Source organism: Onychomys torridus, chromosome 11, assembly GCF_903995425.1.
Source record: "Onychomys torridus chromosome 11, mOncTor1.1, whole genome shotgun sequence".
NCBI lineage: Eukaryota > Metazoa > Chordata > Mammalia > Rodentia > Cricetidae > Onychomys > Onychomys torridus.
This window is the reverse complement of record NC_050453.1, coordinates 63,377,879-63,391,097: the sequence shown is the minus strand read 5'-3', so window position 1 is coordinate 63,391,097 and position 13,219 is coordinate 63,377,879. Positions and strand designations below refer to the sequence as shown.

At 39.0% G+C, this 13,219-nt stretch overlaps 1 protein-coding gene across 2 annotated transcripts in view; it reads left to right on the top strand.

Moving 5' to 3' along the window:
* The window catches only part of Thsd7b (thrombospondin type 1 domain containing 7B), an 837,148-nt gene that overhangs the window by 503,931 nt on the left and 319,998 nt on the right, over nt 1-13,219 (top strand). For both annotated transcript variants that reach the window (XM_036202865.1, XM_036202864.1), the window contains exon 12: nt 4,035-4,138. In XM_036202865.1, the coding sequence (XP_036058758.1) occupies nt 4,035-4,138 (104 nt within the window). The remainder of the gene's footprint in view (nt 1-4,034; nt 4,139-13,219) is intronic.

Sequence of the window (13,219 nt, the reverse complement as noted above, 5' to 3'; positions counted from 1 at the left end):
TGTATATGTGTATATACATATATATTCCTGTTTCAAACCATAAATCAGATGCATGTTTATCAAGAAACTGGATGATATGTTTTTAATATAACTTTTATTTATTCTTGGTAAATTTCATCCACATATGCAATGTGTCCTTGATGATACCTATTCCCAAACACCCTCCTTTTAGTAAGAGAAAAAGGATAACTCCTAAACATTTTTTTTGTCGGAGCTGAGGACTGAACCCTTGTGCTTGCTAGGCAAGTGCTCTACCACTGAGCTAAATCCCCAACCCTCAACTCTTAAACTTTTTATGCTCTCTCTCTCTCTTCCCTTTTAGAAATTGGTAACTACTGTTTATTGAACCACATCCCAGTTTCTTTACCAAGTCTTAACCATCCAATCCTTTAGAATTTGAAAGCTTTAAATTCAGTGATAACATTGCTTTTAAATAATCTTAGATTAAATGTAGTCACTGATTTATGATAATATCTCAAGGTTTAAAAATCATATCATTTTTACCAACTCACTCAAAATGTATTTTACAAAATAATCTAATGTTTTATCCTGATATTTTTAGAAACTCTGTCTTAAAGCTGTGAAGCTTAAGGGCTAATTTATTCAGGAATGATTCCATTTCATTGCTTTTCCAAAAAGAGCTCATTTTAGATACAGAGGAAGAGTGCCATTGAGAAGTCCAATGCCACTGCTCTGCCATGCTTCACTCCATCCTTCCAATTTGATGGACAGTTTGGGGAGGATGTAGATAAACACTGGGATCAGGCCCAGGCTGCTCTTTGCTCCCATAACCATGGGGCCATTGTGGAATCACTGTCAATAATCACCCTCTTGTGCCATGAGTAAATATTGAAACTTCTAGGTCCAGAAAATTGCTCTTGGGGCAAGTAGCCAAGTGAAGAACTTGGCCAAATAAAATATTATCAGACATTTTAATAAACCCAGGGCCATTATAACCAGCTGAGATCTCAGAAACCATTGATGGCCCATTCAATTTTCCTGTCCTTACTATTTGATAGCATCTCAATTTAATCAATGTTTTAACTGTTTTTTATTTACCTCTTGCCATTTTCCTGAAAATCAGTTCTCATCCAGACCCCATATCCTGACGTGCACTTCAAACTGTGTCCAAGTTAACACAACTCTCCAACTCTTGTAGAAGAACTTATAAAGCTGAACACTGTGGTTCTAGTTAGATTTTGCTTCCCCTACACTGGTATTCTGGATGAAGTTGTCCCCCAAAATCAAGTTTAGGGTGTGTGTGTGTGTGTGTGTGTGTGTGTGTGTGTGTGTGTGTGTGTGTTTGCTATCTTCTGGTTCATTCTTTTAACTGCATTAAGACCACATATGTATATTTCTTTCTTTTTTTTTTTCCGAGACAGGGTTCCCCTGTGTAGCTTTGTGCCTTTTCTGGAAATCACTTGGTAGCCCAGGCTGGCCTCAAACTCAGAGATCCACCTGCCTCTGCCTCCTGAGTGCTGGGATTACAGATGTGCACCACCACTGCCTGGCTATATTTCTTAAATCACAACAAAGTAGAAACACCCACCTACATTATCCTGCATCATGTAGTACATTAAATTAGACACTGAAGAAGAAAACAGTATGAAAACATGATCTTTAAACAGAATTGACAGTGAGATGGAACCAAGAGCCAATGAGCAAGTAACCAGAATGGTTCAGCCTCAGGCTGTCACTTACTCTGACTGAATTCTAGTTTATCATCTCAAATCTCTGAAAACTCCTCCCATCCCTTTCTGTCTACCCAGCAAGCTAAACTTGAGTGAATACCTTGGTTTCATGTTAGTCTGAGAAGCCTAAGCAAATTTAGCTTAAGGAATTCAAATGAATAACACATCCTTGATTCAAAAGGTGGACAGGAGCCCATCACCACCTTAGCTATTGTGGATATGACTATGTTGATGGAACCTATGTATAAACAAAGAGAATTTGTTACTGCAGAAGTTAATTGCTGATTTATTTTATCACAGCACACTTTCTCTATTTATCTGTTTCCTGATTTCCAACCAAACTCTTAAGCCATCCTCATTAAGAAAGCAGGTCAAAGACAAGCAGTAACTTTCTTCTTTCCTGGCCATACTCTTTAAAGAGCTCGTGAGGCAAGGGCCAGCGGATAAATCAGCTCCTGTCTTAGCAGAGTTCTTGGCTCATATAAAATTGACCTAGCACACTAACCAGAGGAACAAGGACCCTGGTTAGACTTTGGCCTTGAGTTTTCTGGAGTACTGTGCAGAAATTATTTTTTAGAACAGAAGCTATCCTCTGTGTATCAAAAATAGACACTTTTATTAACTTGAGGAAGGTAAACAGAGAGAAACCAGGTGACTTCTTCAGGGACCATTTCCTCAGAGAAAAGCAAGTCCTGATATCTCATCAGATAACCTCCATTCCACATCCCTAAGATGAATTTTGGGTGAGGTTGGTCCCTAGAGTCACCTTTTTCATTTTGTTCCATAACTGATGGAAATGGTAGAGTTATTTCCAAATCCTGGGAATACCATATTTAAAAAGAAAACAGAAACACAAGAGAATAGGTGAAACTTTGCACCCCAAGCTTTCAAATGTTTAAACTTTGAATCTTCTATGTCTTGGTAGAACACAAAGATTGTTCCCTTTTCTTCTTTACATTTAATTTTTAAAATGGTTGTAAGTAAACAAGGTGGTCTCTGTATTTTAAGCTTCCCCTGGATGATTTTTTTTATATGCTAAGGTTCATACATGAAATGTTCAAATTCCCTAAAGTACAATCACAACTTTAATCATGAACCTGGGTGGAGAGTGAAATCAATAGTCAGCTCTTAGCATCCTCAACACTTGCTAGGGTTGGATTTTATTTTATTTATTTATTGTAGCACACTATATATGTATGCACATATGTGTGTATATAAATAGAATATATAGGTATTAGCAGACTTTTCTGTTTAAACCACCAATCAGCTGTCCTATCAGGTGCTCCCCAAATAACTATACAGAGACTTAATATTAATTATAAATGCTTGGCCAATAGCTCAGGCTCATTTTTAGCTAGCTCTTATAACTTAAATTAACCCATTTTTATTAATCTGTGTGCTGCCTTGAGGCATGTTGACCTCATGTATGTTCTTACCATCATGCTCTCTCTGCATCTCATGGCATCTCCACAGCATCCCCTCCTTAGCATTCCCTCTGTCCTGAAAATCCTGCCTATCCATTGGCCAATGAGCTCGTTATTAACAAGGAGAGAAACACATCTTTACAGTGTACAGAAGGACTATTCCACAGTGCGTTTAATACATATATATGTTTAAGGATGGCTACTTAGGATTTGACAGGTCTGTCATGAGAATCAAAAATGATTCTCAGTCTTTCAACAGCCATTAACTGCCTGTCATTTTTCATATAGGATTGAGACCCTATGAGATGTCTTATATTTATATTGGCATGCCAAGTTATGTTGTCATTATGAAGGGCTTGTTGAGGCTGACAGTTTTTTGAGATTTCCTGGTTGCAGCTTCCCTGTTGGACATAGAAATCATTATCTCAGTGCAGATGTCCTGATCCTCTGGCTGTTAAAATCCTTGGTCTCCTTTTTCATGAACTTTCCTGAGCTTTAGGTGCATATGTTACATTGTAGATTTATCTGTTAGGGGTTGGGAACCCCATGGTATGCTGTTTTTCATGTTTTGAACCATTATAGATTTCTCCAATAGTCTCAATTTGCTGCGGTAAGACATTCCTTTAATGAAAGGTGAGAATTTCATTTACCCTAGGTATAAAGATAAGGTTTTAGAATGCAGCTAGAAATTAAACTGGTTTAGGAAAGTAGGGGTAGTGGATTCTTCTTTGGGGTCCATGACCTCACAGATAATTGGCTAATTGGCAAGGTTTATAGTACTGGACATTTTTTTTCTCAAACCCAGGCTAACTGAAGTCTGGTCTTTCTATTTCTGCATCTCTAAGTCAAGAATTGCAAGTATTTCCTCTGCACATTTGTCATGGTAAATGCTCTGTTGTATTCTTCCTTGTGGTCACAGGTGGCAACTACAGAAGTGGAGCCCTTGCATCTTGGTTCCAGAGTCTGTCAGACAGGGGAGAACAGGCACCAGTGAGGCATGTGGGAAGGGGCTGAAGACAAGAGGTAAGCAGAGTTTGAAACCGCTTCCTGTTCGTGTGTGGTTTGGAGTCATGCTACTCCATACTTGGTTGATTATCCTTGTATTTGGGCAAGTTGTGATATTTCTGGCTTGAGCTATTTATATTTATGACTGAATTTACTCTTGGCATTAATAAGTGTTGTTAGTTAAATATCATCATTTAACTGGAACCTTTCACTGCACCTCAGTACTAAATCAAGACAATAAATAAATATATCTCAGTCATAACTGACCTCCATGTCCATATTGTGAATGTATATTGGATATCGGCCAAGATGTTGAGATGATGCCAAAATCAGATTTGAAAGTACACATTACACTTTGTTTACATTGCATGTTTATGTGATGATTAATTATATGAATGGAAACATAACTGGATGAGCTGACTAATCTTAATGATTCTGGCTTAAGCACAATTGTGTGTGGGGGGGGCTATGTGTTTAATATGTACAAACCTTCTAAAAGGTATTGTGACAGGCTTCAGCATCTGAAGTAGAGAGTGTTTTTATTATGAACTCTAGGAAAAGCAGCAGATCTCTGAACAGCACCCTGTGACTCAGACTGCTCCCTTCTCTAACTCATTCCTAATGCAGTTGTAACTATCCAAGGCTGGATAGGAAGGACTTTATTCTGAAAATGCAATAACTTTGTCTCTCCTGTTCTTCCTACTTTTGTTGGAGCTTGTTGGTTTATTATCCAGTCCCAGGACAAAAGAAGTTGTGGCACTGGAAAACAGTCAGAGGTGAAGGAAATGATGGCTAGACTGTGAAGTCCAGAGGGCCTGTGGAACATCTGAGTGGGGAATTACAGCACTCAGATCTGTTCCTTCATCTGCTTTAGCAACCTGGCTGGGCAGTACCAACACATCCCCAACTCCCTCTGTACAACCACATCTAGACAAGATTAAGTTTCTGTAGCACAAATCTTATTAATAATAATAAAAAAAAAAACAAACAAACTCGGGAGCCATGTATTGAGGTGAATGCTGAAAGATCAGAGAGACAGAACAGGCCACAGCTAACCTCACCTCACCAACTTCTTGGTCGATCCTGTTTCCTCAAACTGGAAGTCTCTCAGTCCTTATCCAGAATGCTGAACTGCTGCTAAAAGCCTGAAAGTTTAACCAGGCTCTAGTTCCTGGTTTTCATGACTTATATACTTTTCTGCTTCCCACCATCACTTCCTGGATTAAAGGTATGTCTCACCATGCCTGGCTGTTTCCAATGTGGCTTTGAACTCACAGAGATCCATATGGATCTCTGCCTTCAGAATGCTAAGATTAAACATGTGTGTGCTACCATTTTCTGGCCTCTATGTCAATCTAGTGGCTGTTCTGTTCTCTGATCCCAGATAAGCTTATTAAGGTACACAATATATTGGGGGACACAATGTCACCACAGGGTTTTTTTTCTGACCTACAAATAATGGCTCTTAGTCTACATCATAATATCACCCAAGGGATATTATAAGATGAAAATATCCGTGGGAAACAAAATCCCCTAACATTTATCTAAAGGCATCCCAACTCCAGAGACACCTGGAAGATGTGTTTCATAAAATACGAGTGAACGAGAAAAATTGGGAATCCCTGGAAGAGAGGCCATCCTCTCTGTAAGAGAGAAGAAGCAGAGGGGAAATAGACCAAAGTAGCCCACACATCTGGCAGTATGTTATACAGGGAAACTCTTACAACTGCTACTTCCACTCATGCTAATAATTTCACTCTGAAGTTCCGATTCTACCACTGCCAGGATTCTTGTCTGTGAGAATTCTCTGTGGATTATGGTGACATGGGACTTCCTTGAGAAGGGTTTGTCTGTGTGTGTTGCATCCATTGTGATGGAGACTCTGTATGTGGAAAACCTTACTACTACTCCTCCTCCTTCTCCTCCTCCTCTCCTCCTCACCTCCTTCTCCTCCTCCTCTCCTCCTCCTCATCCTCTCCTCCTCCTCCTCCTCCTGCTCCTCCGCCTCCTTCTCCTCCTCTCCTCCTCCTCCTCCTGCTCCTCCGCCTCCTTTTACTCTCCCCACCCCTGCTCTCTGTAGCTCATAGAAGATGATCTTAGACCATACAGTAAATCCTCATGAGTGATGCTTCCCTGTTGCCATTTAATACTGTTTAAGAATGCAAGCAACCTGTGTTGACTACCCAAGGGAGGCCTTACCATCTATGAGGAGAGGATGGGTGTGGTAGGGGAGTAGGTGGGGAGAGCAGGAGAAAAGGAGGGAGTGGGAGCAGGGGTTGGTATGTAAAAGGGAAAAAATTTAAATAAATTTAAAAAAAAGAATGTAAGCAACCTTGCTGAGACCTCCTGCTTGGGAGGTTTGTTTCTACACAATTCACTCCCAAACACCAGAACTAACTTTGCAGTCATTTCTTCTAATGTGAAGTTTTTGAGAGTGTCTAGACCAGCAGCTTTCAACCTTTCACAGAAATCAAATTTCAGATATCCTGCATATCAGATATTTATATTATAATTCATAACAGTAGCAAAATTATAGTCATGAAGTGGCATTGAAATAATTTTAAGGTTGAGAGTCATCACAGCACTAGGGACCGTATTAAAGGATCTCAGCATCAGGAAGGTTGAGAACCTCTGCTAGAGCAAGGCTTACACATCTCTACACCTGTGTTCTAGGAAGTTGTGAAAGATGAAACCTGAATGTCTGTGAGAACTGATTGAAACTGTAAGAGGAGAGAGTTCTAGTCCTTGCCTACTGGGCAAATCTATGACTTCAGGTTTTTTTTTTTTTTTTTTTTTTTTTTGGACTTTGTTGAACTAACTCAGCAATAAACTTTATACATATATATATATATATATATATATATATATCCACTGTTTATATATTTCATTCATGTTTAGTATTTTTAAACAATATAGCTCTAGAAATATAAAATCCTATTGCTTCACTTTATTGTATTTATGTTGTTAAATTGTTTAATTGGTGTACAGTTAAAATTCATTTATGTAATTCTCTTCTAATCATGGAAGAACAAAGACAGGGAGCGGGCATAATTACAGCTATAGCAAAACACCTGTATCTTCTCCAGGGTAGTGAGATTTAGGGTTCCACTGTCAGAGGCACCCTGTACTTACAGAGAGCAAGACATTTTTCTACCCAGTTAATTTGTGCTTAATTTGAATAAAGAAATAATATATGATCATCTTTAGTGACAAATAGTAGTATAGAAAAAAGAAGTATGTATTCTCTTATTAAAAATATGTTTAAAGTGGTAAATGTTTTAGTAATTTTGTATTACTAAAAAGAGAAAAAATAAGGATTCTGAAATTCCTAGAAGTGTGAAATTATCTGTGTAATAATTTTAATTTTGCTTCCCATAGTGATCCATTTAAAATTGTCTCAGTAGACACCCACATGTTTTCCTTTTGTACAGTAGTACCTCATTCATCAGGTGTTGAACACTCCCTGTTGTCAGAAAGACAACACTGTGGCACTGTGATGTAGATGAAGAGACAGAGGATTATGTTTTTGTGTCTTAGATGTTCTTGACATCTTGAAGTGCCTGCATTCTTTTTCAGTTTATTTTCACTGAATAACATTTACAAGAAATAAAGAAAGCAGATCTCTAATAATCATCAAATATTTTTTCTTCTTTCTTAGTTTGTTTTCATCACAATGAGATGCACAGATTTCTTACACAGTAATTTAGGGAATCTATATACTTTGCCTTTAAATAATTTCCTAAAAATTAAGGTGTTTTTCTACTTTTAAAAATGCATGAAATAACCCATTTTAAGAATAATTCTGGGTTATCTTTACTTTTGAAGGAAGGGCAGAATAAGAAATAGGTAGGAAAAATTGAAGGAACAATGTGCTCTAAAATTGTAATTGTATAGCAGTAATAATACTTGGTTTCCAAAGATGGAAATATGTATGCTGCATGTGTACTTCTGTATGTATATTATTTTGGTAAGATATGCTTAATGTCATAGTTTTTCATAATCTAATTTCTTTCTAGCGTCTTTAATTTGTGATTGAATCTGTAAAATTTGATTTATCCAATTTTCCTAGCTTATACAAATCATATGCTGTAAAGTATATATTCATAAAGCCCACAAACCAATCAATGAATTATATAAACTGGATTCAGAACAAACTACTCATATTGTAAATCTGAGTACTTTAATTCTCTAATAATTTCTGTCTTGAGTGACATTGTCTCTGTAGAAAGAAGGGAATTATATAAAGATCACCACCCACCATTAGCTTATCAACCATCCTAGTCTAGAAAACACACAGAAATACAGCACAGTCTAAAATAGGACATCATACATAGCTTGCTGGCTAGACATCAAAACTAAAGTGTCACTCTGAGTGTTAGGTTTCTGACACTTTGACAGGACACCTTGGAAAAAGTAAACTTAGAGGAAAGTAGTCTCTTGGTTCCATTTTTGAGGAGGATTCCAGTCCATGGTCAGTTGACCCATTGCTTTTGGAAGTAAGGAGAAGCAGAAGGTCACAGCAGGGGTATGTGGCTGAGGATCCTGCTCATTTCATGACAAGGAAAGTAAAAAAGAGACACCCAGGAAGAGCCAGGCTATGGTGTTATTTTATTTGTACTGAAATGTGATTTTATTTGTATGTTAATAAATAAAGTTGCCTGGGGGTCAGAGTTAATAGCAAGCCACATCAGAAGCTGGACGGTGGTGGCACACACCTTTAATCCCAGCACTTGGGAGGCAGAGCTAGGCGGATCTTTGTGTGTTCAAGGATACAGCCAGCATGGAGACACACACCGTTAATATCAATACCAACCATAGAAGACCTGGAAGTCTGTACAGACAGGCAGTGACAAGGAGGTCATGTGGTTGGGTTTACAACCTTTGAGAAGGCAGAACAGAAAGTCAATAAAGGGACAGACACACAGGAAGTAGGTCTCTTTCTGAGGGGAAGGACGACAGCGGCAGCTAAGGGTAAGAAAGGCAGTTTTAAATCTCAGCTCTCAGCTACTGCTCTGACCTCTTGGGTTTTTAACTTTGCAATTGGCTCTGTGTTTCTTCTTTAATAAGACTGTTCATCTACACCAAGCTGCTAGCATCTCCTTTTAGAGTGCAGCCTCAGGGATCTGCCTTCCTCCCACCACTCCCATGTCACACAGGTCGACCCCCACCACCACTAGTGTCAAAGGCTGGAAGCTAAGCCTTTACCCATGAGCCTTTGGGAACACTCAAGATCCAGAATACAGCTACCAGCCACCCTTGCTTAGCTTTCCTATGGCAGATGTATTTCTTCTAGGGAGACAGAGAGCAAATTTCTAAATCTTTGCATTCTTATTTTCCAAATAGAGGTATACTTTTATTACACAGGCTGATTCTGTCATGTTCACCTACATAGACCACAATCAGAAGGTTGTTTCTGCAGGTTCACTGGAGGAATCATGTGTCTAGGTGTTGATTATAATAATCAAGAGCTGTAGTCAGAGATATATGTAGTCTTTGCCTTTGTTGTTTTATTTGGTTTGTGTTTGTTGTTGAAGGAGGAAGGAATGTGTTTTCTGGGAAGAAAAATAGAGTGGTTTCCATAATATACTTCCAGACTTAAACAGAAATGAGCTACATTATCTCTGACTGTGGGCATGGTCAATCATGGATGGAGAACCACTGAGAGCTACTCCAAAGAAACCCTTTCAGCAATACAACTTTTGAAAGGCGTAGAAACATCTATATGCCTTCTGTGGATTTATGGGTACAGCTACCTTGCATAGGTTTGAGTCCTGGAAACCTGATTGGGGTAATGAGATAGTGAAGAAAGGACAGACACACAGAAACAGTACAGAAACCTGGGCCTTCTTCTCTGATGGAGAATCACCAGCAGTAGCCTGGACATGCAGAGCATTTATTTTATGCATCCAAACAGAGGAGATTGGTTTATTGTAGACAGCCAAAGGAGGAGGTGGGTTAGCTAATTTAGGTAGGAGGTCTCTGTAGGCAAGCAGACTTTGGGCTGTTAATAAACAGGAGGATGCTGTTGTCTTTAATTTCTGCACACAATGTTAGCATTTGCACATGGACTCGGGGGAAGTTTTGCCATTCCCATGTGTCTGACACCTTGTGGTCTTTGACATGGTCATGCTTATGTCCACAACACATTTACTCAGGGCTTCATCTGCTCTTACATATTAACTCAAGCCTTCATCTGTTTTCAACAGAAGGGAGGGCATGACTTCACTTACCAGATCAATATACTAGGGTACGTGGTATAACTAATGAGCAAATACTCATCCAGCATGCTAGTGTCAATATCTTCAGTGAAGTTGATTGGAATTACTGTGTTAATCCCATAGGAAAAAGTGATGGGGCTTCAATATTTGTGTTATTAAAGAATGCTCATAAGCCAGATATGGCCATAATGTCAGCTCAGGGGGACGAGGCAGAAGGAACACAAGTTCAAAGCCAGCCTTCTCTATATAGTAAAATCTATCTAATGGAAACAAAGCATCAACAACAATGAAGACAGCAGGGCCAGAATGTACTATTGGATTAGAGTGCATAGTGCTCTTTATCAGTTCATTCCATTTCTTAGTTCCAGGTACCAAAAGATTAATTACAAGTATCATAAAAGAATATAAGAGCTATTTAAAAATGCATTTATTTTTATTTTATGTGTATGAGTGTTTTGCCTGTATGTATGTCTTTGCACTGTCTGTGTGCCTGGTGCCATGGAGGCCAGAAGAGGGAGTTGGATCTCCTATAACTGGAGTTTTAGACCACAATAAGCCACCACTGGAGTTCTGGGAATCAGATTGGGATCCTCTGTAAGAGCAGCAAGTGCTTGTAGCCACAGAGCTATGTCTTCAGCCCTAAAGAACCATTCTTTGAAGACATCTTTCTCTTAAATATAATTGCTGAATGTGTAAAAATAAGAGTGACCAGGGTAGACTGTGGAATTTAAATTGGCAGTGTAGGACAACTCCCAGAATTAAACTATCCGGTGAGTATAACAAGAGGACAGGACTGATAATACCATAGGCATTGGTTTTGCAAGTGGAGCCCTCAGTTCACAGCAGAGGTTACATTTTAATAGAAGTGAGTCACAGCTCTTGGAGGGATTTTTCATTTCCTTTATGTGTTTCAGGGTAGGATTATCTCTGTGGCTTTTGTGGTAGCTGCAGGTAAAATATGCATATTTTAAAACTCAGTGATAAATTAAATATAAACATTAAAGGAAATGGGCAACCTGAGGCAGAATGCTTTAGTTACACGGTGTTAACTAACTGTTGCTTCAGTATCGTCTCCTTTCACTAGCCTCTCTGCTTTTAATATAAAAAGCCATGATCCCAAGGACACAGTAACCCTTTCCCCATGTCCACCTCACTCATATCCTCAGAAGATATTTTACTAATGAAATGGATACTGCTGGAGAGGCTGGATAAAGGAAACTTCAATTGCTGAATGCAGTCATTTGCAAAACTCTGAGTGAGAAGTTTCTCTCCTGGCCATATTAGTCTCAGTTACAGAACTGTGTTTCCTTCAGGAACGCTGATATAAATTTCAAAGTCTACAGGAAACTGTGTTCATGTAATGGGATTACATGTCTTTTGTGCAGAGCCAAATCCCATCTCTTTAAGTAGAAGTGCATCCCCTGATTTTCCTTAGCATGGGTGTAACTACGGTTGAGGCATTTGTTTTGTTTATCCAGAGCTCTCTCTTAGGACTGTAGCAGAAGGAGATAGGTTTGTGCATAGTTATGTGCATTTCCCAATGAAAACCAAACCCAATGCTCCTCCCAGGTAGAAGCAAGTGAACAAGAAGCTCACACCTGTGCCAGTGGCTGTAATATCTACCCTGGTACATCAAGCCTAAGTTCTATGGAGACTCAGAATTCAAACAGATGTGCAAGCCTCAAAACAGTGTCTTTTCAGGCCAACCATGCTATAAAGAAGTCATATAGCATATGAAACAAAAACTAAATAGCCCCACTTTAGTCCAGATGTGTGAAAGTGAGAATTAAAGACTACTGGAGTCACTGAAGTCAACAAGCACTTCAAGGCATCTGTTTTCTGCAAGGATCTGAAAACTAAGAACTGAAAGTAGAAAGGATGGGACTCATGGAGCCTTTGAACTTATGCCAGGAAGGCATTTGGAAGCTTGCACTGGAATAGTAATACTGAGGATGGATTAGAAGGAGCACACATAAAAGGCGTTTAAGAAAAAGAAATCAATGACATCCAGTAGCTAATCTTATACACCAAGAAAAACATCACGGTGAGTTGAAAGCACTCAGTATAGACCAATGAGGACTGGATGATGCAGACAAATGTTGGCATAAATTATTGACACAAAATGAGTACCTGATGTACACAGAGAGAGAGAGGACTCATTTGGATATTATTTCAGGCAGAGTTCTCTAGAGGAACAGAATCAAGAGGCCAAGGGAGTCTAAAGTGAGATGATCTTCCTGCTGACCCACCCTTTTTATCTGGGCTACTATGAGAAGAGGATGCCCATAATCCCCTTCAATCAAGGAAATCAGGATGCTTCTTCAGGTGAATCTTCCTAGTCAAATGATTCCAAATGTGGCAAGTCAACATTTAAACCAACCTAATAGATATTAGGAGCCACACATTCTGCACATGCATATTTGGAACTGCATACTCAAAAGTTGTAGATAGCACCATGTGCTTTTGCAGTTTAAGAAAAAAAAGTGTAGAGGACAAGTATTGAAAAACTAGGGTCAAAGGAGTAGGACTTTTCTCCAAAGCAGTATATCTCAAAGGCTCATTCTGACTCTCAGGACTTGTGTGAGGTTGGTCCAATTATGTCAGCTTTCTTCTCAGAGCCTCAGTTCTCCTAGGCAGAATAATTCTACCATGCTCATGCTTTTACCAGTTGTTCTAGTTCCTCTGGAAGGATTGATTCCCTTTCCCTTGCAAACCTGGGATGAGAGTAATACTGACACTGGAGGAAGTGGCTGTGAATATTACTATTGTGATTCTTAGAAATAAACTGCTAGTTATGGGGGAGAGATTAACCAGATAAGTGGGATTAAAGCATCTTCTTTGGGAAAGGCTTGATGAAGAGTTAGCATGTAAAAAGTTACTC